Here is a 25,897-nt window from a genome sequence, read left to right as displayed (position 1 = left end):
ATGTTGATAGTAATGCCACATTGGGGTGGGGGAGGGGTTCTGGTTAATGGTAACTCCCTGGTGTTGATAGTAATGCCACATTGGGGCGGGGGGGGGGGGGGGGGGAGGGGTTCTGGTCAATGGTAACTCTCAGGATGTTGATAGTAATGCCACATTGGGGCGGGGGGGGGGGGGGGGGGGGTTCTGGTTAATGGTAACTCCCAGAATGTTGATAGTAATGCCACATTCGGGGGGGGGGTTCTGGTCAATGGTAACTCCCAGGATGTTGATAGTAATGCCACATTGGGGCGGGGTTCTGGTCAATGGTAACTCCCAGGATGTTGATAGTAATGCCACATTGGGGCGGGGGGCGGGGGTTCTGGTTAATGGTAACTCTCAGGATGTTGATAGTAATGCCACATTGGGGCGGGGTTCTGGTCAATGGTAACTCCCAGGATGTTGATAGTAATGCCACATTGGGGCGGGGTTCTGGTCAATGGTAACTCCCAGGATGTTGATAGTAATGCCACATTGGGGCGGGGTTCTGGTCAATGGTAACTCCCAGGATGTTGATAGTAATGCCACATTGGGGCGGGATAGGGGAGGGGAGGGGAGGGGGGGGGGGGGGGGGGGGGGGTTTCTGGTCAATGGTAACTCCCAGGATGTTGATAGTAATGCCACATTGGGGCGGGATAGGGGAGGGGAGGGGAGGGGGGGGGGGGGGCGGGGTTCTGGTCAATGGTAACTCCCAGGATGTTGATAGTAATGCCACATTGGGGCGGGGGGGGCGGGGGTTCTGGTTAATGGCAACTCCCAGGATGTTGATAGTAATGCCACATTGGGGCGGGGGTTCTGGTCAATGGTAACTCTCAGGATGTTGATAGTAATGCCACATTGGGGCGGGGGGTTTCTGGTCAATGGTAACTCCCAGGATGTTGATAGTAATGCCACATTGGGGCGGGGGGGGGGAGGGGAGGGGAGGGGTTCTGGTTAATGGTAACTCCCAGGATGTTGATAGTAATGCCACATTGGGGTGGGGGAGGGGTTCTGGTTAATGGTAACTCCCTGGTGTTGATAGTAATGCCACATTGGGGCGGGGGGGGGGGGGGGGGGGGGTTCTGGTCAATGGTAACTCTCAGGATGTTGATAGTAATGCCACATTGGGGCGGGGGGGGGGGGGGGGGGGGGGGGTTCTGGTTAATGGTAACTCCCAGAATGTTGATAGTAATGCCACATTCGGGGGGGGGGTTCTGGTCAATGGTAACTCCCAGGATGTTGATAGTAATGCCACATTGGGGCGGGGTTCTGGTCAATGGTAACTCCCAGGATGTTGATAGTAATGCCACATTGGGGCGGGGGGCGGGGGTTCTGGTTAATGGCAACTCTCAGGATGTTGATAGTAATGCCACATTGGGGTGGGGTTCTGGTCAATGGTAACTCCCAGGATGTTGATAGTAATGCCACATTGGGGCGGGGTTCTGGTCAATGGTAACTCCCAGGATGTTGATAGTAATGCCACATTGGGGCGGGGTTCTGGTCAATGGTAACTCCCAGGATGTTGATAGTAATGCCACATTGGGGCGGGGTTCTGGTCAATGGTAACTCCCAGGATGTTGATAGTAATGCCACATTGGGGCGGGGTTCTGGTCAATGGTAACTCCCAGGATGTTGATAGTAATGCCACATTGGGGTGGGGGAGGGGGGGTTCTGGTCAATGGTAACTCCCAGGATGTTGATAGTAATGCCACATTGGGGTGGGGGAGGGGGGGGGGGGGTTCTGGTCAATGGTAACTCCCAGGATGTTGATAGTAATGCCACATTGGGGTGGGGGGGGGGGGGGGGGGTTCTGGTCAATGGTAACTCCCAGGATGTTGATAGCAACGTCACTGAATGTTAAAGTGAAGACGGTTGCTGAAGGCTGTGGCCTCAGGCGGCTGAAGGGTCAGAATTTGAAGAGGGCAGCAAAAATGAAAAGCCCAACTGGCCGAGAAGAAGGACCAGAAAAAACAGAGGCTCGCGAATCGTGCTCCTACTCAGCCCACTTTCTTCCACCGTAGTAAACATGGCAGAGACTGCCCTGCCAGAGTGTGGCTCCTGAGCAACATCATGTGATGCTTGACCACCAGGGCACAAACTATCATCTTATGACAGAAAAGGCCATCACTGTGTCGCATGGAGCTGGTCACTGCCTCGTGACATGAACGTTACTTGCTATTTATCAGCACAAACCTGAATGAATCCAGAAAACATCAGTGATAAATGGCAAAAGTGCAAATTATTCAAGGTCCAGTGTGAAAGGCCTTCTCCACCTCACCAACCCCTGCCCCATTCCCCGCCCGTACTCCTCCTCATTCTGAAATGTTGACTGGAATTATTGAAGTGACAGAGGACAGTACCTGTCGGAGTTGGGTCTCAAACCCCTCCCGGACATCGCCTGCTTTACTCAGCACCAGGGGAGCACGGAACACAGGCTCTGCAATCACAAAACACAAAGGCAAAACTCAACTCAGGACAAACCCAACTCCCTTCTTACGAGGCACCTGAAGTGGCCATTACCCTTTCCCCATTTAAGCACAATAACGACAAAATCACACAGCACAGTGGAAGGCCATTCAACCCACTGTGCTGACTCTATCCGAGCGAGGTAATTAATCCCACTCTGTTGCTTTTGTCCCACTGCCCTATTCAAGAATTTATCCAATTCCCTTTTAAAAGTCATCACTGAAGCTGCTTTCACATCTTATCACCAGTTATCTTTACGCTCTGGTTACCAACTCTCCTGTCAGTGGGAACGCTGTTACTCCCCATCTTCCCTGCCAAAATCTCTCATCATTCTGAATACAGATAAGTTTCTACGTAAACCCAAGACTGCCTTTCACAGCAGGTTATGGACACTCTCCAAGAAGAAACAATCTCTGTGCTCACTGAGTGCACAGATCAAAGAGTCACTCCCGGGTATGTGGCAATAGGGAGGCATCTACAACAGTGTAATGATTTTTAAAACAAAAAATTATTTTCACAAGTACCCAATTGTTTTTTTTTCCAATGAAGGGTCAATTGAGCGTGGCCAATCCACCTACCCTGCACATCTTTGGGTTGTGGGGGTGAGACCCACGCAACACGGGGAGAATGTGCAAACTCCACACGGACAGTGACTCGGGGCCGGGATCAAACCCGGGTCCTCAGCGCCATGAGGCAGCAGTGCTAACCACTGCGCCGCCCTCAGAAAACAATGTAATCACAAGGCCTATTCCCGGATCGACTTTTTTGTCCTCAGCAGGGCGCTAATCCCGAGAGTGGTAGGGACGGAGTACTCAGCGATAGCCATATCAGACCACGCTCCGCATTCGGTGGACCTGGAGCTGGGGGAGGGGAAGGATCAACGCCCGCTGTGGAGGTTAGATATGGGGCTTCTGTCGGAGGAGGAAGTATGTGGGCGGGTCCGTAGAGGGATATTTTGAAGCTAATGACAATGGGGAGGTGCAAGTGGGGGTGGTCTGGGAGGCGTTGAAGGCAGTGGTTAGAGGGGAGCTGATATATATTAAGGCGCACAGGGAGAGGGGGGAGAAAGTTGAGAGGGAGAGGTTGGTGGAAGAAATGGTAAGGGTGGACAGGAGGTATGCGGATGTCCCGGAAGAGGGGCTTCTGGGGAAGCGTCGTAGTCTCCAAGCGGAGTTTGATATATTGACCACCCGGAAGGCGGAGGCGCAGTGGAGGGGGGCGCAGGGGGCGGTATATGAGTACAGGGAGAAGGCAAGTCGGATGCTGGCCCACCAGCTCCGGAAGCGGGAGGTGGCGAGGGAGATAGGGGGAGTTAGAGATGTAGGAGGGAATCTGGTGCGGAGTGCAAGGGGCATCAATGGAGTGTTCAGGTCCTTTTATGAGGAGCTGTACCGGTCGGTGCCCCCTGGGGAGGAGGGTGGGATGGACCACTTTTTGGATAAGCTGGAGTTCCCAAGAGTGGAGGAGGAGCGGGTGGAGGGTCTGGGGGCCCCAATTGAGTTGGAGGAGCTGATCGAGGCGTTGGGGAGTATGCAGTCAGGGAAGGCACCGGGGCCTGACCGGTTCCCGGTGGAATTTTACAAGAAGTTCTCAGACTTGCTGGGCCCGTTGTTAGTGAGGACCCTGAATGAGGCAAGGGAGGGGGGGGCCTTGCCCCCGACGATGTCCAGAGTACTAATTTCTCTGATCTTGAAGCGGAATAAGGACCCCCTCCAGTGTGGGTCTTACAGGCCGATTTCGCTCCTCAATGTAGACGCAAAGCTGCTGGCCAAGATACTGGCCAGGAGGGTGGAGGATGTGGTCCCGCTGGTTATTCATGAGGACCAAACAGGTTTTGTGAAGGGGAGGCAGCTGAATGTCAATGTGCGGCGTCGTCTTAATGTTATAATGATGTCGGCAGTGGATGGGGAGGCGGAAATAGCAGCATCGATGGATGCGGAGAAAGCTTTTGACAGGGTGGAGTGGAGCTACCTGTGGGAGGTATCGAGGAGGTTTGGGTTTGGTGAGGGATTCATTCGGTGGGTGAGGCTGTTGTATAGTGCTCCGGTGGCAAGCGTGGTGACGAATGGGAGGAGGTCGGCGGACTTTCGGCTGTCCCAGGAGACGAGGCAGGGGTGCCCCTTATCTCCCCTGCTCTTCGCGCTAGCGGTTGAGTCCCTGGCCATGGCACTGAGGGAATTGAGGAACTGGAGGGGGATTGTGCAGGGGGTGGGGGGAGGAGCACCGACCGGCTGTCGTTGTACGCGAACGATTTACTGCTGTACATTGCGGATCGGGGGGGGGGGGGAATGCCAGAGGTGATGAGGATTCTGGGGGAGTTCGGAGACTTATCTGGCTATAAGCTCAACGTGGGGAAGAATGAATTGTTTGTGGTGCATATGGGGGACCAGGAGAAAGAGATAGGGGAGCTCCTGTTGAAGAGGGCAGAGAGGAGGTTCAGATATTTGGGAGTCCAGATAGCCAGGAGCTGGGGGGCCCTACATAGGCTAAACTTTACGAGGTTGGTGGAGCAGATGGAGGAGGGGTTCAGGAGGTGGGATGTGTTGCCACTCTCCCTAGCGGGCAGGGTCCAGTCGGTTAAGATGACGGTGCTCCCGAGGTTTTTGTTTCTCTTCCAGTGTTTACCCATCATGATACCGAAGGCTTTCTTTAAGAGGGTTAATAGGAGTATTATGGGGTTTGTGTGGGCACAGAAGACCCCGAGAGTGAGGAGGGTATTCTTGGAGCGAGGCAGGGAGGTTGGTGGACTGGCGTTGCCCAACCTGTGTGGGTATTACTGGGCTGCGAATGTGGCAATGATTCGTAGGTGGGTGATGGAGGGGGAGGGAGCCGCATGGAAGAGGATAGAGGCAGCGTCCTGTGTGGGCACGTGTTTGGAGGCACCGATGACGGCCCCGCTGCCACTCCCCCCGGCAAGGTACTCTACGAGTCCAGTGGTGGTAGCTACCCTCAAAATCTGGGGGCAGTGGAGACGTCATAGGGGGGAGGTGAAGGCCTCAGTTTGGTCCCCGATACGGGGGAACCACCGGTTTGTACCAGGGAGGATAGATGGAGGGCTTTTGAGCTGGCATAGGGCAGGTATCAGGCGGATGGGGGGACCTCTTCCTCGACGGGAAGTTTGCGACCTTAGAGGAGTTGGAGGGGAAGTGGGGTCTCCCACCAGGTAATACCTTCAGGTATATGCAGATTAGGGCATTTGTTAGGCGGCAGGTGGCGGAGTTTCCGCTATTGCCGCCAAGGGGGGTTCAGGATAGGGTGCTCTCGGGGACGTGGGTCGGTGAGGGCAGGATCTCTGCAATTTATCAGGTGATGCAGGAGGGGGAAGGGGTCTCGGTGGAGGAGCTGAAAGCGAAGTGGGAGGAGGAGCTGGGGGAGGCGATTGACGAGAGGACGTGGGTGAATTTTTCCTCTTCTTGCGCATGGCTTAGCTTAATTCAGCTAAAGGTGCTGCATAGGGCGCATTTGACTGGGGCCAGGCTGAGCCGGTTCTTTAGGGGCGAGGACAGGTGTGAGAGGTGTTTGGGAAGCCCAGCGAATCACACCCACATTTTGGGCTTGTCCGGCGCTGGAGGGGTTCTGGAAGGGGGTGGCGGGGACCTTGTCCAGGGTGGTTGGTCCCAGGGTGGAACTGGGCTGGGGGCTCAGTATTTCTGGGGTAGCATCGGAGCCGGAAGTGCAGGAGGCGAGAGAGGCCGGTATCCTGGCCTTTGTGTCCCTAGTAGCCCGGCGCAGGATCCTTTTACAGTGGAGGGATGGGAGGCCCCCTGAGCCCGGAATCCTGGATCAGTGACATGACCGGGTTCATCAAACTGGAGAGGGTCAAGTTTGCCCTGAGGGGTTCAGTGCAAGGGTTCTTCCGGCGGTGGCAGCCCTTTCTTGATTTCCTGGCGGAGTGTTGGAGGGTGGTCAATTGCAGCAGCAACCCCCAGGGCGGGGGGGGGGTTGCTGTTGCAATTGACCACCCTCTAACACCCCGCCATGATATCAAACAACATTTGACGCTGTGCCACAGAGGGAGACATTCGGACAGGTACCAAAAGTTTGAACAAGGTGGTGGGTTTTAATGAGTGTCTGGAAAGGGGATAACAATAATAAATCTTTATGGAGAGATAGAGGAGTTTAGGGAGGGAATCCCAGAGATTAGGGCCTCGACAGATGAAGGCACGCTCACCAATGGTAGGATGATGGAAATTGGGGACATTCCAGAGGCCACAATTAGAGAAGGGCTGATACCTTGAAGAGCGTGGGGCTTGGGAAAGATTACAAAGTTAGGAAGGGTCAAGGCCATGGAAGAATTTGAAAACAAGAGTGAGAATTGTAAATTGCAGGCATTGTTGGATTAGGAGTGAATGTAGGTCTATTCCTGTTATTATCCTCCCTCCCAACCCTGACCCAACAATGAGCGAGACATCAAGATACACCAAAGAACGCCATCACCCAGGACTGTCGTTCTGCATCAATAGGACAGTTTCACTGAGGCCCAAAATACTTCACTTACTGAATTGCAGTGGAAGGTTTACAGTAGTGCAGTGGTTATGTTACTAGGCTAGTAATCCAGTGATCTGGATTAAGAATCTTGAGAATGAGAGTTCCTTTGTAAGGATTTGCAAACATCTAAAAGTGACCATAAATCTGTCAGATTGTCATAAAAATCCATCTGGATCACCAATGTCCTTTATGGAAGGAAATCTGCCGTCCATACCTAGCCTGGCCTACATGTAACTCCAGCCAGTCCGTGCATCTCAACAGCCTGTGAAAGGCCAAGCAAGTATCATCACTACTGAGTCAAGGGGTAGTTAGAGATTGGTAATAAACACCATCCTTGCCAGCCACAGCCCAAAAACGTGCCTGGGGGAAATTGCTTGGTTACGTGGGGCTGATATCAGTAACACACACTATAAGGAAAGAAAAATAAATATTCTCTAATGCTGCTTGCCTAGTATTTCCATCCAATTTCACAAACACCCAGATTGGAGGACTTGATTTTTCTTTATTCTCCTTCCCGGGAGGAGCGTGTCGCTGCCATGGCCAGCATTTACTACACCTTTAATTGAGAAGGTTCCCTTCTCCTTCTGGGTGGTAGAGGTCATGAGTTTGACTTGGGCCTTGTGGATGGCGGACAGGCTTTGTAGAATCAGGAGGTGAGTTACTCGCTGTAGGATTCCCGGCCTCTGACCTGTTCTTGTAACCACAGTATTTATATGGCTGAGTCCAGTTCAGTTTCTGGTCAATGGTAACCCCCAGGTATCAGCTGAAACATCAGGTTTGAGGGTGGAGAGAAAATATTTCCTCCAGTGGGGGACTCCAGAACAAGGGGGCAGAATGTTAAAATTCGGGACAGACCATTCAAGAGAGAGGTCAGAGAGGACTCCCCGCACAAAGGGCAGTGGAAACCTGTTTTTTTAAAATTCAATTTAACGTGGGGGTCGCTGACTGGGCCGACATTTATTGTACTGCCCTAACTGCCGTTGAACGGAGAAGCTTGCTCGGACATTTCAGAGGGGAAATTAAGAATCAACCACGTTGCTGTGGGTCTGGAGTCACATGTAGGCCAGACCAGGTAAAGACGGCAGATTTCCTTCCCTAAAGGATATTAGTGAACTTGATGGAACAGCATACTGTGGCTGGTTTTTAATGCCAGATTTTAGTTGTTAAATTTACCTTCCAACAGCTGCTATGGCTGGATTTGAATTCATGTCCCCAGAGTGTTAGCCTGGGTGCCTGAATTACTAGTCCAGACATAACCACTACACCCCCCCCCCCCAACCCCGCGCCTCCCCCCCAAAAAAACCTATATGCTATTATGCTGGGAGTTAACAGAAAATTTCAAAACCGAGACTGACAAGAGTTTTGTTGGATAAGAGTATTAAGGGCTATGAAACCCAGGCAGGTAGATATAGCTAAGACACAGATCAACAATGGTTCAGCTGAATGGCATAACAGGCTTGACGGGCTGAATGGCCACCTCCGTTGCCATCTTAACAGAGACAACAGGTTGCATAAATATCTCCTTGATAAAGACACCCAAACAAGTAAGAGGCCCTGACTGACCAATTAGAAAACTGTCAATGCTCACCGATCCATAAAAGAAATGAGTGTTTAATATCGTTCCCATCCCTTCATAGGTAGTTTGACACTTTGTACATCATCATTAATGAGCAGCTTCCAGCTCTGCTTTCCAACTTAACTATTCAATTTACACACATGCACACACAGAGCGAGGGGTAGCACTTTAACCAGATTCCAAAACGTTTCACATTAGCTACCTTTTTTTTGAAGCATAGTCACTGCTGATGATTTAGAAATGCAGCAGCCAATTTACACACAGCAAGATCCCAAACAGTAACAGACAAGTCATCTGCTGGAAGTGAGGTTGTCTGGCTGATAAATAACGGCCGGGACACTGGGGAAGAACTCCGCAGTTCCTCAGGAGAACATAAAGATCCAGGCTGGCACGCCTGGTGCAGTACTGTGGGAGTGCTGCACTGTCAGAGACGCTGTCTTTTGGATGATACCTTAAACCAAGGCCCTGTTAGGATGGAGTAAAAGATCTTATCGAAGAGTAGTGGAGTTCTTCCCGGTGCCCCAGCCAATATTTACCCTCTTAAACATAATTTAAATGGATTATGAAAAAAAAGAAAAATGAAAATCGCTTATTGTCACGAGTAGGCTTCAATGAAGTTACTGTGAAAAGCCCCTAGTCGCCACATTCCGGCGCCTGTCCGGGGAGGCTGTTACGGGAATCGAACCGTGCTGCTGGCCTGCTTGGTCTGCTTTAAAAGCCAGCGATTTAGCCGAGTGAGCTAATCTGGTTATCATGTTGCTGTTTTGGGACCTTGCTGTGTGCAAACTGGCTGCCATATTTCCTATATTAGAGCAGTGACTACACTTCGAATGTACTTCACTACGTGCAAAGCATTTTGGACTCGAAATGTTTTCAGACTGCAAAACCAGTTATATCTAAACGAAAACCTTTCTGCTTTTTCAATGGTGACATTCACTGGTGGGGAAAGATGGGCCTGGGTTTAATATCTCATCCAGAACATAGCATCTCAAACTGTGCAGAACTCCCTTGGCCAAGGCTTTGACAAAGGGTCACCTGGACTCAAAACGTCAGCTCTTCCCCACCCCCTACAGATGCAGCCAGACCTGCTGAGATTTTCCAGCATTTTCTCTTTAGTTTCAGATTCCAGCATCCGCAGTAATTTGTTTTTAGCCCTCGGTACAGGCACTGGCAGAATCATTCTACATTAAGTTCTCAAGTCTCTGGAGTGGGTCTTGAACTCCTGATCTTCTGACTCCGAGAACAGGATGCTGCCAACTGAACCATGGTTAACACAAAGCAGAAGCCAGCCAGTACACTTGAGACAGGAGCTAGTGGTCTGGGATCTGCACTTTAGGCAATTATCATACTCACTCCAAGAACCTCAGGTTTGCACTTCCCATGGAGACTAGACAACGGACTTCACAGACGGAGCCTGCAGTGATCTTGCTGTCACAGTTTGCCCCTAGAGGCAGGGCACACTGGGTTACAGGGACAATTCTCTCATTTAAAAACAAACTTGTATAATATTCAGCACTGTTTAAAGGCTCTTATTCGCAGAAACATTCAAACTCTGTCTTCCGAAGAAGTTCTGAGGAATATTGATATTGGACTCGAAACATTAACTCTGTCTTCCCTTCCACAGATGTTGCCTGCCCTGCTGAACTTATCCAGTTTTTCTTGTTATTGAAGCTTTCATTTAATTTAATTTCAGTCTTTAATGGGTTACCTGAGGGTCTGTCAGGCAATCACAGAAAGTGTGTGGGATCCTGTTTTAGGACCACAGCATCTGACAACAGAGGTGGTGGCTATTTGGCACAATATGCCAGTAACAGCTCCTTGAAATTATTCCCACTCTCTCTGCTCCTTCCCCATTATACTGCATTTTATTTAAGTATTTATCGAATTCCCTTTTGAAAGTTATTATTGAATCTGCTTCCACTGCCCTTTCGGGCAGCGTGTAAGAGTCCTGTCTGTTGATTCCCTTATTTCCTGTTTCTTTATTTTTGCCGTTATTATATTTGATCCATGGATGCTTAATGGACATGTATGTTTAAGTCTAGCAGCAGAAGGGCAGCATGGTGGCCTAGTGATTAGCACAACCGCCTCACGGCGCTGAGGTCCCAGGTTCGATCCCGGCTCTGGGTCACTGTCCGTGTGGAGTTTGCACATTCTCCCTGTGTCTGCGTGGGTTTCGCCCCCACAACCCAAAAAATGTGCAGAGTAGGTGGATTGGACACGCTAAATTGCCTCTTAATTGGAAAAAATAATTGGGTAATCTAAATTTATTTTTAAAAAAAAGTCTAGCAGCAGAGAGAATGAGGAGTTGCAGCATAGTATATGGTGCTGCTAGCTTTGGACAACAGAACGTTGTGACACCCGAGAAATGGGGTGGGACTCAGTTTGATTGGTTGGCTGATGGTCAATCAATTGGCCAAAAGGCCGTATTCTGCCAGTAACAGGCGGTGATAGGACCCTGCCCGAGTGAGATGATTTACTGAGAGCTAAGGAAAGCAGAGTTGAGACCTGGACACTTGGGGACAAGGACCTGCTCCCTCTCTTCTCTCTCCAGAAAGGCTGAGAGTTGATGTATTTCTGAACCTGCAGAGATCCTGAATGAATGAATCTACATTGAAACCATTACAGGCTGCAGAGACCAGGATCTGAAACCTTACTTTGAGGGAATGTCTGCTTAAACAAAACCATCTGAAACAAATACTCTTTTTTCCTTTTTACTTATTATTTGCACTCCTCTCCTCTTGTCTGTCTTGTGTGCGAGTATGTGTGTATATATAGAAGGTGGGCAAGTTAAAGTGGGGGGATTATGAATTAGCTAAGTTTAAAAAAAATAAATTTAGAGTATCCAATTCTTTTTTTCCCAATTAAGGGCAATTTAGCGTGGCCAATTCACCTGCCCTGCACATGTTTTTTGGGTTGTGGGGGTGACACCCACGTAGACATGGGAAGAATGTGCAATCTCCACACGGACAATGACCTGGGGCCGGGATCGAACCCGGGTCCTCGGCGCCGTGAGGCAGCAGTGCTAACCACCGTGCCGTCCCTTTGATAGATTTTGCTAAGACAAAGCAAGAAAAATAGCTATTTCTACAGGCTGGGGAGTCTGTAACTTCGGGGCATGTTTTAAAATCAACACTAAGGAAGTAGTTGAGATTTTTTTTTTTTTTAAATTGTTGTTAGGATGGGAAATGTTTGACCAGAATCAGTGGTAGAAACACAACCTAAACTGACCCTTCAAAGGAAGTGGCGAAAATTAAGAGGATGTGGGATCAAAGCGAAAGAGAAAATGCTGGAAAATCTCAGCAGGTCTGGCAGCATCTATAGGGAGAGAAAAGAGCTAACGTTTCGAGTCCGATGAGTCTTTGTCAAAGCTAACTGTCAGACAAAGTGGTAAATATTTATACTGTGGAGTGAGAATGAAAGATGTGGGATCAAAGGATGGGGTTTAGCTTTTTCACAGGGCCAGCAGAATTGTGATGGACCGAATGGTCTCCTCCTGTGCTGTAGCATTGCACACCAACTTTAACGCAACCCAAGTACAGATAGTTACATGCTTGGGCATGTCCTGTGTGAGGAAAGTCAAATACAAACAAATCTAGTCTGTGACTCAATCAGCTTTGGAGCCTGAATGTCAAGTGATTTTGAGTCAGGTTTAGAACAAACAGTTTTGGTCATTCAGAAATTCTACTCCACTACCAAGGTTGTACAAACTCTCATTCACCCGTCGTATGCCGTTTCTCTGTCACCCCTCAAAACTCCTCCAGCGTCATCCTTTGCCTCTGACCCCATTCCTTTTAAGCATGCCAGATTGTCCATTTCTCTCATTCTCATCCAGCCCCCGGTCACTTCTCACCTAACCCCCACCCCACCCCCTTTCATGAGCCTGTACCAAGCACCCACCCCTAATGTCACCCCAACGTGCTCACCCCGCACCCTTTATGTTCACTATCAGAGCATTCTTCTTGATGTCAAGCCTTATACCCCAATTTCCTGGGTGGCACAATGGTTAGCACTGCTGCCTTACAACGTCAGGGTCCCAGCTTCGATTCCCGGCTTGGGTGACTGCAGAGTCTGTACGTCCTCCCCGTGTCTGCGTGGGTTTCCTCCGGGTGCTCCGGTTTCCTCCCACAGTCCAAAGATATGCAGGTTAGGTGGATTGGCCATGATAAATTGCCCTTCGGTTAGATGGGGTTAGTGGGATAGGGTGGAGGTGTTGGTTTAAGTAGGGGCCTCGTTCCAAGGGCCAGTACAGACCTGATGGGCTGAATGGCCTCCTTCAACACTGTAAATTCTATGATCCCCCCCTGCCCGCTCCAGGCCGGGATCCACCGCCTCCCGCAGAGTGAATCCGCGGCCCCCCGCTGCTCACCGGCCTCCAGCCGCTGCTCGGCCGCCTCCTCTCGCTGCCTCCAGCGGCCCTGCTGCTTCTTCCTGCGGCCCCGCGGCTGCCAGAGCGGCGCGGCGGCGGTGGTGGGCCGGCTGCTGTCGGTGCGCCGGCAGAGCGGGCAGGCCAGGCCCAGGCTGAGGCCGGCCTCGGGCGCCGCGCGGCTCAGGCAGCCCTGGCACAGGCCGCTGTCCCCGGCCTGGCCCGCAGTCTGCAGCCGGGCTCCGTGCCGCCCTCTCCGGGCCCGCTCGGCACTCCCGCTCCGGCCCGCCATCTTGTGACGTCGGAGCCCCGCCCCGCGCGGGGGCGCGCAGGAAGGCGGGAGCGCGCTGGGTCGCGCGGGACGGCGGAGGCGCGCTGGGTCGCGCGGGTAGGCGGGAGCGCGCTGGGTCGCGCGGGACGGCGGGGGCGCGCTGGGTCGCGCGGGAAGGCGGGAGCGCGCGCCCACACACAGCCCTGAACAACTCGCTCCAAGTTTAACTCCTGATCTAACCAGCCAGATCCTTCTCTAGCCCTAAACTAGCTGCTCCCCTTCCTAACTAGCTCCTCAGCTACCCTAACTAACTGAACCCTTCTCTAACCTAATGCTAATTCGCCCTTTAACTCACCTGTTAACTGGTCCTTTCTCTAATCTAACACTAACTACTAAATTAACCAGCAGGAACCCGGCTCTAACCAGCAGGAACCCGGCTCTGACCAGCAGGAACCCAGCTCTAACCCGGCTCTGACCAGCAGGAACCCGGCTCTAACCCGGCTCTGACCAGCAGGAACCCAGCTCTAACTAGCTCGGACCCGGCTCTTAACTAGCTCGGACCCGGCTCTGACCAGCAGGAACCCAGCTCTAATTAGCTCGGACCCGGCTCTAACCAGCTGGAACCGGCTCTCACCAGCTGAAACCCAGCTCTAACCAGTGGGGACCCAGCAGGAACCCGGCTATAACCAGCAGGAACCCGGCTCTAACCAGCTGGAACCCGGCTCTAACCATCTGGAACCTGGCTCTAACCAGCTGATTCTTCCTCTAACCAGCTGGAACCCGGCTCTAACCAGCTGGAACCCGGCTCTAACCAGCAGGAACCCGGCTCTAACCAGCAGGAACCCGGCTCTAACCAGCAGGAACCCAGCTCTAACTAGCTCGGACCCGGCTCTCACCAGCTGAAACCCAGCTCTAACCAGTGGGGACCCAGCAGGAACCCGGCTCTAACCAGCAGGAACCCGGCTCTAACCAGCTGGAACCCGGCTCTAACCAGCTGGAACCCGGCTCTAACCAGCTGATTCTTCCTCTAACCAGCTGGAACCCGGCTCTAACCAGCTAGAACCCGACTCTAACCATCTGGAACCTGGCTCTAACCAGCTGATTCTTCCTCTAACCAGCTCGAACCTGGCTGTAACCAGCTGATTCTTCCTCTAACCAGCTGGAACCCGGCTCTAACCAGCTGGGACCTAGCTCGGAACCGGCTCTAACCAGCTGCAGCCCGTATCTGACCAACTATAATTCTGCTCTCATCTACATTAATCAAGTTGGAATCTACACTAGCCCATTTAACCCAATAGATACCTGGATCTAATCGATTTATCAACTAGAACCAGCTCTACCTCTAAAATAAAACTATAATACGAGAGGTGCTGGAAATATGAAACTAAAACACAAAGTGCTGGAAAAGCTCAGCAGGTCTGGCAGCATCTGCGGAGAGAGAAACAGTCGTTTTTGAATCCAATGTGACTCTTTCCAGCAGGCTATGCTTTTATTTCTAATCTCCAGCATCCACAGTATTTTACTTTTACTAAAGAAGTCACTTTGTTTGAAATAGCCCACAATTGAAAACGCTTTTCGTAACCCAATATTGAATCTGACTCGAAGCAGCACTCGATTCCGGCTTGGGTCACTGTCTGTGCGGAGTCTGCACATCCTCCCCGTGTGTGCGTGGGTTTCCTCCGGGTGCTCCGGTTTCCTCCCACAGTCCAAAGATGTGCAGGGTAGGTGGATTGGCCATGATAAATTGCCCTTAGTGTCCAAAATTGCCCTTAGTGTTGGGTGGGGTTACTGGGTTTTGGGGATAGGGTGGAGGTGTTGACCTTGGGTAGGGTGCTCTTTCCAAGAGCCGGTGCAGACTCAATGGGCCGAATGGCCTCCTTCTGCACTGTAAATTCTATGATTAGTATGATGGAGGTTGAGGGGTGATCTGATCGAGGTCTACAAGATTATGAGGGACATGGGTAGAGTGGATGGGCAGGCACTCTTTCCCAGGGTGGAGGGGTCAGTCACCGGGGGGCATAGGTCCGTGGGGCAAAGTTTAGAGGAGATGTGCGAGGCAGGTTTTTTTTACACAGAGGGTGGTGAGTGCCTGGAACGCGCTGCCAGGGGAGGTTGTGGAAGCAGATACATTAACAGCTTTCAGACAAATACATGGATAGGATGGGTACAGAGGGATACGGCACTAGGAAGGGCTGAGGGTTTTGGCCAAGGTTGGAATCATGACTGGTACAGGCTTGGAGGGCCGAAGGGCCTGTCCCTGTGCTGTATTGTTCTTTGTCCTTTGAAGAAAGATGAAGTCCCTTGCACCCAAAGAGAAAATTCTGGAAAATCTCAGCAGGTCATGGCAGCATCTGTAGGGGAAGAAAAGAGCTAATGTTTTGAGTCCAGATGACCCTTTGTCGAAGCTAAAAGACATAGAAAGTGGGAGATATTTATACTGTGGGGTGAGGGAATGAAAGATGAGTCATAGCCACAGAAACCAAGGGAAAAGAGTGCTAATACCCACAGAAACCAAGGGAAAAGAGTGCTAATAGCCACAGAAACCAAGGGAAAAGAGTGCTAATAGCCGCAGAAACCAAGGGAAAGAGTGCTAGTGGCAGTAGTCCCTTCCACCACCCAGCTTGTCCCTTGCAATTCCACCACCACCTCCAATTGGACAACCATCCTCACTCCTCATAACTCCGACATGAGCCTGTTGCAAACATGCTCCACTCACTTCACCCATGATCACTGAATTCCTAGTGCAGAAAGAGGCCATTCGACCCATCAAGATTGCACCAACCCTTCAAAAGACCACCCTACCTAGGCCCAATCCCCCCCACCCTACTCTTGCAACCTCACCCTAAGGGGCAATTTATCATGGCCAATCCACCTAACCTGCACATCTTTGGATTGTGGGAGGAAACCGGAGCACCCGGAGGAAACCCACGCACACACGGGGATCTACCCTCCCTAAACCTTTCACTCGCTCCTCTTTTAAGAGGCTTCTGAATACTGCGTTTTAACCAAGCTTTGGGTTATAGAACATAGAACAGTACAGCACAGAACAGGCCCTTCGGCCCTCGATGTTGTGCCGAACAATGATCACCCTACTTAAACCCTCGTAACCCGTATACCCGTAACCCAACAATCCCCCCATTAACCTTACACTACGGGCAATTTAGCATGGCCAATCCACCTAACCCACACATCTTTGGACTGTGGGAGGAAACCGGAGCACCCGGAGGAAACCCACGCACACACGGGGAGGACGTGCAGACTCCACACAGACAGTGACCCAGCCAGGAATCGAACCTGGGACCCTGGAGCTGTGAAGCATTGATGCTAACCACCATGCTACCGTGAGGCCCCCACAGTGTCCTATTATGTGTCCTATTATCTCCATCTTTGACCAGGTGCCCATTTTTCTTTTATGAAACCCCTCCCCCTCCCATTTACGAGGCATTTCTCTACTTAATACTCACCAAGCAAAAGCAAATTGCTGAGTGTCTGTCTCTGAATCTTCTGACAAGACCTCGGCCATACAAGCACGGTATCCGACCCCGTGTTCCCACCCGGAAATGTTGGTCAAATGCAGCCTAGGGGCAGGTGCCATGGAACAGCTTTTCACTTACATTTTCCTCTCATCACACAGTGTCACCCCCTCTCCCCCAAAGCCCCCCCCTCCCCCCATGCTCCTATTCATGATGTCACTGGAGTGGAACATTATACTGTCAGAATGAAGGGGGAGTTTTATTAAATTGTGAAGCACAATTAAGAGCCCATGGTGCAGGACAGTATAGGGGCTGGTTTATTCACTGGGCTACATCGCTGGCTTTGAAAGCAGACCAAGCAGGCCAGCAGCACGGTTCGATTCCCGTACCGGCCTCCCCGGACAGGCGCCGGAATGTGGCGACTAGGGGCTTTTCACAGTAACTTCATTGAAGCCTACTCGTGACAATAAGCGGTTTTCATTTTTCATTTTCAGTGCCTTAACTGGAAACTGTTGAAAAAGGTAAAATAAATCAACCATGAAAGGTAGCATGGTGGTTACGTTACTTCAGAGATGCGAGTTCAAGACTCAGAGACAGCTGGAGAAATTTAAATTTAGTTTCTTTTTAAAATACTTCTTGAAGAAAAAACAGGCATCTGTTAAGGGTGACCATGAAATTCCAGGATCAATGTAAAAACCCCTCTGGTTCACTAATGTCCTTTAGCAATATAAACCTAGAACATAGAACATAACAGCGCAGTACAGGCCCTTCGGCCCTCGATGTTGTGCCGACCTGTGAAACCATTCTAAAGCCCTGCTGTCCTTTCTCGGTGTGGCGTGACTCCAGACCGGCAGAAATACTTCACTCTTCCTTCATTGCCTCTGAAATAGCTGAGAAAATTGCTCAGCTGGTAGCTTACCTTCTCAACAGGCAGTGAATATTGGCCGAGCCAGCGACGCACACGTCCTGTCAATGGGCCTTTTAAAAAAAACATTGGCGCCAAGTTTAGGTTGGGTGTTACATGCCAGCTGGAGAGCGGAGTGTAGTGACGTCAGGAGTTCCAGACCGTCCAGCTATTAGCAAGCAGTCAGTCAAGAGGAAGAGATGATTCCCTATTACCCGGTAACTTTAATGCTACTTTGTCGCCAGGCCACAGACCAGGAAGATCTTGTGTTCCGACCCTAGGATGTGCTGACCTCACCATTCTCGGTTACCAGCCAGGCTGTAACTTTTTAAAAAAATTTAGAATGCCCAATTATTTTCTTTTCCAATAAAGGGGCAATTTCGCGTGGCCAATCCACCTAGCCTGCACATCTTTTTGGGTTAGAACATAGAACAGTACAGCACAGAACAGGCCCTTCGGCCCTCGATGTTGTGCCGAGCAATGATCACCCTACTCAAACCCACGTATCCACCCTATACCCGTAACCCAACAACCCCCCCCCTTAACCTTACTTTTCAAGGACACTACGGGCAATTTAGCATGGCCAATCCACCTAACCCGCACATCTTTGGACTGTGGGAGGAAACCGGAGCACCAGGAGAAAACCCACGCACACACGGGGAGGACGTGCAGACTCCGCACAGACAGTGACCCAGCCGGGAATCGAACCTGGGACCCTGGAGCTGTGAAGCATTTATGCTAACCACCATGCTACCGTGCTGGGTTGTGGGGGTGAAAACGCAGACATGGGGAGAATGTGCAAACTGCACACGGACCAGTGACCCGGGGCCAGGATTCAAACCCAGGTCCTCGGCGCCATGAGGCAGCAGTGCTAATCACTGCGCCACCGTGCCGCCCTGCAAGGTAGTAAATATTACAACTGACCAACATACTTGGGCTGCGGATTGGAAAATACCCTGCAGGGTACTCGTCTTGAAGGTACTGATCCTTGTTCGGTGTTCGTTCAAGGGAATGCCATGGAGTCTCCATGGCAAGAAAGTATTTTCAGCGACCAGAGTTCTGATTTCTCCCCTTTAATACCCCAAGTCTTTGCTTATGAATTATTGAATCCCTAGAGTGCAGGAGGAGGCCATTCAGCCCATCAGGTCTGCACCAAACCTTTGAATGAGCACTCTATGCTCACCTCACCCCAAAACCTAACCTGCACATCCCTGGACACCAGGGGGCAATTTATCATGGCCAATCCAACTAACCTGCACATCTTTGGACTGTGGGAGGAAACCGGAGAACCTGGAGGAAACCCACGGAGAGAATGTGCAAACTTACACAAATAGTTGCCCAAGGTCGGAATGAAACCTGGGTCCCCGGCAGAGATGAAAGCGCTAACCACTGTGTCACCCCTTCCAGATCATTAGCTTGGGCCTCTGGATTACTGGTCCAGTGACATTACCACTAAAACACTACGTTCCCTCATCCTCTTTTGGAAGTTTGGTACACCAGATGGGCCAAACGGCCTCCTTCTGCACTGCAGCGATTCTATGTTTCAATTCTATGACGACACAAGTTCAAATCCCACAACAGTAGCTGGTGGAATTTAAGTTATTAAAAACTGGAATTCTTTTGTTGAATGCCACATAATCATCAATCACCTTCCGCATCCTCGCACAAAAACCCGGATCTGCAAGCAGCCCCACATTCAATCTCCATGCCAGCCTTTGTGCAGGCCCCTTCTCAAAGACCACATCCACCAAGCGTGGAGCACGATCCGAAATAACGATCGCCTAGTAGGCCGCTTTCCCCACCCCCAATACAGCAGGATATTGATTGGTTGGAGACTTGGGCTGAGAGATGCCAGATGGAGTTTAATCCGGAGAGGTGGAGCACAAGGTCTCTTTGTATGCAGACAACTTGCTGTTGTATGTATCGGAGCAGAGTGTGCCGATGGGTGGTATATTGCTGCTGGAGGAAATTGTGGAAGCAGGGACGATAGTGACTTTTAACGGGCGCCTTGACAATTGCATGAATAGGATGGGAATAGAGGGATATGGTCCCCGGAAGTGTAGAAGGTTTTAGGTTAGACAGGCAGCATGGTCGGCAGAGGGTCGAAGGGCCTGTTCCTGTTCTGTATTGTTCTTTGTGATGGTGACTATGAAACTATCCGATGTTACCATAATTTCTGTAAAAACCCATCTGGTTCACTAATGTCCTTTCGGGAAGGAAATCTGCCGCCCTTACCCGGCCTGGGCCGACATGTGACTGCAGCTCCATAGAAACATGACCCTTAATTGCCCCGTTGCAATGGTTGTCAGCAATGCACTCAACCCAAGTGCAATTAGGAATGGGCAACAAATGCTGGTCTTGCCAGCGACACCCATGAAAACATGTACTGTCGACTGTAAAGAATCGCAGGATTATGGGGAAAGGATCGGGGGTGTCAACTCAAAATTAGGGACGCCTTGCCAGCAGCACACGTCCCACAAATCAATAAGATTCAACTCGGGCAGAATGAGCCAAATTACTTGCTACTGCGCTGTACCAGTCTCTGAATAGAACTCTGCAAAGGCCAGTGATTGAATCTTACACATTCACTCAAAGGCAACATTACTTACACAGCACCCTTAAGGTAACAAAGCTTCTTTTCACAGAGGGACAGCTCCAATAGAGCAGAGATTGGGAGGTTCAGACAAGCAACTGCAGGTGAGATCAAAGAGGTGAGTTTTTTGGAGGTGGTTTTAATAAGGTGAAGAGAGAGAGAGAGGCAGTGAGGAACGAGACGGTTTGAAGGCTTCAGCAGCTGGAGGTTGTTGTTGAGAGACTGTTTTTAAGGTGAAACTCGGAAGTCATTGTTAAAATTGAGCTTGGAGATGACAGGGGTTTCAGCAGCAGTAGAAGGTAAGGAGGGATGAGTTGGCACAGCTGTAGTCGTGTAGGATGTGACTGGTCACTTGGACAGGGGAAATATGCTGGGTTCAAGATCTACTCTAGGGACTTGTACCTAACGCTGTACTGCATATGTATGTCAAAACACATGTGCTTTGGAGTGAAGACCTACAGATTTACAATGTGCAATTTTAGCTTATTTTTAAAAAAACTTTTATTCACAGATTATAAACTTTAAACAGAAAATGGTTCATAGGGTTACTCAATTCTAGAACTTCCTCCCAAACCTAACCCACTGACAACACCCACCGCCAACCCTCGAACTAGCCCAGGCCTGAAACACAAATGAAATGAATTCTTAGTCGCACATCCATTGCATTTAGTGTCCTTCAAGGATTTCTGCCCTCTTCCTCAGACTGACAAACCCTCCACAGAAACTCCCTCCTCACACTCAAGAGTTACAAGTGCGAAGAGGAGCTTTTGTAAATATGTCAAAAATCTGGCACTGGATATATTTGTCTGTTGACAGTCTGGAGAGCGGAGGGACGAGTGTCCCAAATCTGTGCAAGGCTGGTTATTTGCACAAATTTATCGAAAAGTTAGGGCACGCTGAAGGAACACAGTAGATAAAATGGAAATATAACAGAGAACTGCTCATTTACAAATGTTCACCCTCATCATCAGGGCCACATCCAGCCACCACGATTACCATCGTCACTTCTTGGTCATTGAGACTTCAGGAGAATTGGTGATTAATATCAGTCCACTGTATCCAATCCCATGAGAGTCAGGTTGAATTCCTCTCATGAAAAAATGAAAATGAAAATCGCTTATTGTCACGAGTAGGCTTCAATGAAGTTACTGTGAAAAGCCCCTAGTCACCACATTCCGGCGCCTGTCCGGGGAGGCTGGTACCGGGTAGTTAACCAAGGTGAGCACTCAAACTTAACCTCCCCTGATCAAAAGATGTCTGCAGCTGTCGGAATAAAGTCAGTATGTATTTGAAAACATTTACCAGCCATCAGGTGCAGACATGGGAGCTTTACAGACGAGGGTGAATCTCAGCATGGTTGGGGGTTGATGGATGAAGTGGTGGTTTGTTTATTACTTGGAGCAGTAAGTGGGTGGGCGTAGAGCCTAATGAAGGGAAGTAAACAAAATCAACGTTGTCTGCACTTGCACAACATCGTGATGACTTATACAATCTTTAGACATTAACTACCTCTTCTCACATAGTAAGAAGTCTTACAACACCAGGTTGAAGTCAAACAGGTTTGTTTCGAATCACTAGCTTTCGGAGCACTGTCTCTTCCTCAGGTGAGCTGTGCTCCGAAAGCTAGTGTTTCGAAACGAACCGGTTGGACTTTAACCTGGTGTTGTAAGACTTCTTACTGTGCTCACCCCAGCCCAACGCCGGCATCTCCACATCATCTTCTCACATAGGGGGGGGGAAGATAGCTGTGGGTGATTGTGTGACGGCGGAGCTGTACCCAGTGCACAGATTTGGTGGTGAACGGAAGGAATGTTCCTGAAACGATTGTCAAAAGCAGGTCTTGTACATTATCTCAGTCCCATGACCTGCTCCTCGAACTTTACAGGGCGTTTGAGGATAATCCACAACACAAGTGTGCAAGGCAGCAAAGTACACCAGTAACACATGTTGTAACAGCACAGAACCCCAGGCAGCATGCAGAGTAAAAGAAGCTTATCCTTCTGAATGACGAGACTTCAAATCTATTGAAACATTTTACAAGCTGGCACTACTTTTTAAAAAAAAAACAAAACCAACCGTACTTAAACCAGGAGAGAAGATAACAAACATTGAACATTTTCAGCTGAAACAGCCTCAGCCAGCGGGATGGTTGAAGTCTGGCATCATGGTGCTGTAACTATCAGGAACACACAATCGTTTCAGTGAATTGAAGAGAGTCTAATTATGGGTGATTAAGAAGGGTACACAATACGATTTGAAGATCGATTACTCCCAGAAACGTGAGGGAGAATAAAGACACCTAACAATACACAGTGTTTAAATGTGCAATGTGAAACAATCGCCAGACAGTCCCAATTTGAGTAACTTTCGAGGGTTATGAACTGCAGTCCTCGGTCTAAGGAGACCTTTCCAACACATCAGCACCAAGTTTCCTTTAGATCATTCACCATCAACTTAAATTTTTAATATATCGAGTGTCTATAGTTAGCTTTCTTGGACACCCGTTTAGATCTCAATGTCTGTCCATGATGATTGATGATGCACATTCAACACTGGGAGAGAGAGCGAGTCAATATGATACCAGTTGCAATCTGGAACTAGGTGGCCTTTTTAAAGAATCCCATGATGGACGCCTGCTTGCCTGCCCTGCTGGAGGTTGCTGCTTTCTTCTCCTTTGGCTGGTCTTTGCCTCCTGCTGCGCTCTTCATGCTGGCTGGCTTGGGCCCAGAGAGATTCTTTGACTCTTGTTGCTTGGCTGCAAACTCGCTCTCGCTGTCGGTGCACGACTCGCTCTGGTAGACTTTCTCCGTCACTGATATAGGCAGGACGTGGGCAGTGGGGGAAACAAAATGAGACAACCCAGCTGGTTACATCGTCTTACTCATACATTGGGCAATGTATTTTATACAGTAGTCCCCCGTTATACCGCGCTCCGCAATACCGCGGTTCGCGATATACGGCGGGGGGGGCTTATGGACCCCAACTGTCAGCTTCCCTCTCCGGATCAAAGTGAGCCGGCCGCTGAAATTGACGCTGCCGGCTGCTCCTCTCTCACTGAGATTCAGTGAGAGAGGAGCAGCTCACACAGCGTCCGGAAGTGGATAGTGCAGAGCTACAGCTGGTACCTCCATAGTGGTTGAGGTAGGGGGGGGGGGGGGGGGGCGGCGGTGTGGAGAAAGGCCTGAACTGCAGGGGTTTGGGACCGAGGAGAGATGCGACACCCCCCTGCCACTTGTTCCCAAACCACCAAGTTGACAGCCCTGACACCTAAAACTGAATCCCAGCCTTGCCTTTGAAACTGACATGCAGCGCAGGGTGCAAGCGCGTGCGGCAGATGGGGTGCAGACAGCAAGACCTTGTAAGTTCCTGGTAAGTTTCTGTGGGTTGTTTTAATTAGATCCACGATGGGGGTTTTAAATGTATTTAAAAATCTATGCATGCGCTTCCCATTGTGAGTCTACGGGGGTCTGACCTCTCCCCCCGCCCCCCGTAGACTCACAATGGGAAGCGCATGCATAGATTTTAAAATAAATTTAAAACTCCCATCGTGGATATCCGCGGCTCGGATGCAACGCGGGTGGCTGTCTTGGACCCCAACACCCGTGTTATAAAGGGGGACTACTGTATATATTTTAAGCGCCTTCCTTTCCTTCAACCTGTCCACTGTGCGTGTCCAACATCCAGCCACGGATAAACTGAAATACTCAGATGATCCAAGCCAATGCCGTGCTCTCACCACCAACTCCCACAACTCCATGCTCTGCCACGGACTCTATTCCCTTCCCTGGCCACAGTTTCAAGCTGACCAAAGACTCAACGTCTTCTTCAACCATGAGCGAGCTCATAACCTCTTCATTTTGAATCCCCAAACCCTCGCCCATCAGTTGACCCCTCCCCCCACCATGGCCTCTCCAAGGAGGAAATCCCTCCAACCCCCATGTCCTCTCCATCAAGAGGACTTCCCACCCCCATGCCCTCTCCCAGGAGGATCCCGGAACAATGTATGGACTTACTGAGCAAATGGTATAGAGGTGAAGGAGCATGCAGTAATTGGTAAATCTTACCCATCGCGCCCTCTTCATCTAGAAAGGTCTTGGATTTGAGAACTCGCCGCCGTTTCCTTCGTTTCACTCTCACTGCCTTCTGGGGGGAGAGAAGAGAAATTAAGGTGAGGTGTGGTTGTAACATTGAACTATCTCTCCCATTCCTTTTTTTTATAAATTTAGAGTACCCAATTCATTTTTTTCCAATTAAGGGGCAATTTAGCATGGCCAATCCACCTACCCTGCACATCTTTGGGTTGTGGGGGCGAAACCCACGCAAACACGGGGAGAATGTGCAAACTCCACACGGACAGTGTCCCAGATCCAGGATCGAACCTGGGACCTCGGCACGTGAGGCAGCAGAGCTAACCACTGCGCCACCGTGCTGCCCTGTCTCTCCCATTCCTGATGTTTACTGATTACCTGGATGTGTATTTCCTGCTTTGGTTTTTAATATTAGTCATTTTCATGTTGTGTTACAGCTAGAGCCTCAGCACATCCCACAAGGGGACAAGGTGCAGCGGTGGTGGGAAGGAGAAGGGGTAGAGTGGGTTAGGATGGAGGAGGAATCTTGGAAGGGGTCTAGTTTGAGGGCTATGGTGACGGCAGAGTTGCCAATGGCTCCGAGTAGGTATTCAGGGAGCCCAGTGGTGCAGTCCACAGTGACGATACATAGAACTGCAGAATATGGAATCAGCTGAGGAGGCATTTCAGGATGGAAGGGATATCGCTGATAACGCCGCTGTGCGAGAATCATGGGTTTGAGCCGGGGGGGGGGGGGGGGGGGGGGGGGGGATATAGTGTATGCAGGAGGGGGAGGAAAGTGGGAGGTGGAGGTCAAGGTGAGGGATTTGTATTTGGAGGAAGGGTTCGCCAGTCTGGAGGAGCTAAGGGAGAGGGTAGAGCTGCCGAGGGGTAGTGAGTTCAGGTATCTGCAGGTCAGGGACTTTGCATGAAAGGTCTGGAAGGGGTTCCCTAGGTTGCTGTGATACACCCTGCTGGAGTGACTGCTGCTTCCGGATGTGGAAGGGGAGGGAAGAATTGGGGATATATATAAGTGGCTGGGGGAGCAGGGAGGCGACTGGGAGGTGAAGATCAAGGAGAAATGGGAAGCGGAGTTGGGAATGGAGATCAATTGGGGAGTATGGAGTGAGGCACTGCGAAGGGTAAACGGGACCTCCTCTTGTGCAAGGATGAGCCTGATACAGTTTAAGGTGGTGCACAGGGTGCATATGACTCGGGTGAGAATGAGTGGGTTCTTTCAGGGGGTAGCAGATGAGTGTGAGAGGTGTTGGCGGGGCCAGCAAATCACGAGCACATGTTTTGGGGTTGTGGAAAATTGGGAAGATTCTGAGCGGGAGTGTTCGCGGTCTTAGCCAGGATAGTGGAGGAGGAGGTGGACCCGGACCCTTTGGTGGCAATATTTGGGGTCTCAGAGAAGCCGGAGCTCGTGGAGAGGAGGAAGGCCGATGTCGTGGCCTTCTGGCCTCAGAGTACCGTCTGCGTGGGTTTCCTCCGGGTGCTCCGGTTTCCTCCCACAGTCCAAAGATGTGCAGGTTAGGTGGATTGGCCCTTGATCAATTGCCCTTAGTGTCCAAAAGATTAGGTGGGGTTACTGTTTTACGGGGAGAGGGTGGAGGTGGGGGCCTAGGTAGGATGCTCTTTCCAAGGGTCGGTGCAGACTCGATGGGCTGACTGGCCTCCT

At 50.5% G+C, this 25,897-nt stretch overlaps 2 protein-coding genes across 4 annotated transcripts in view; both read right to left on the bottom strand.

Moving 5' to 3' along the window:
- The window catches only part of rnf169 (ring finger protein 169), a 54,583-nt gene extending 41,363 nt beyond the window's left edge, over positions 1-13,220 (bottom strand). For both annotated transcript variants that reach the window (XM_038818025.1, XM_038818026.1), the window contains exons 1-2: positions 12,912-13,220; positions 2,376-2,452 (exon numbers count right to left, since the gene is read on the bottom strand). In XM_038818025.1, coding sequence (XP_038673953.1) covers positions 2,376-2,452; positions 12,912-13,200 — 366 coding nt within the window. In that variant the 5' untranslated portion in view covers positions 13,201-13,220. The remainder of the gene's footprint in view (positions 1-2,375; positions 2,453-12,911) is intronic.
- An 8,932-nt stretch (positions 13,221-22,152) lies between these two features.
- pold3 (polymerase (DNA-directed), delta 3, accessory subunit) overlaps positions 22,153-25,897 on the bottom strand; it is a 37,203-nt gene continuing 33,458 nt past the window's right edge. For both annotated transcript variants that reach the window (XM_038818339.1, XM_038818340.1), the window contains exons 11-12: positions 24,214-24,292; positions 22,153-22,961 (exon numbers count right to left, since the gene is read on the bottom strand). In XM_038818339.1, the coding sequence (XP_038674267.1) occupies positions 22,747-22,961; positions 24,214-24,292 (294 nt within the window). In that variant the 3' untranslated portion in view covers positions 22,153-22,746. The remainder of the gene's footprint in view (positions 22,962-24,213; positions 24,293-25,897) is intronic.

This window comes from Scyliorhinus canicula, chromosome 14 (genome assembly GCF_902713615.1).
Source record: "Scyliorhinus canicula chromosome 14, sScyCan1.1, whole genome shotgun sequence".
In the NCBI taxonomy this organism is placed as follows: Eukaryota; Metazoa; Chordata; class Chondrichthyes; order Carcharhiniformes; family Scyliorhinidae; genus Scyliorhinus; species Scyliorhinus canicula.
This window is presented reverse-complemented; position numbering and strand designations above follow the sequence as displayed.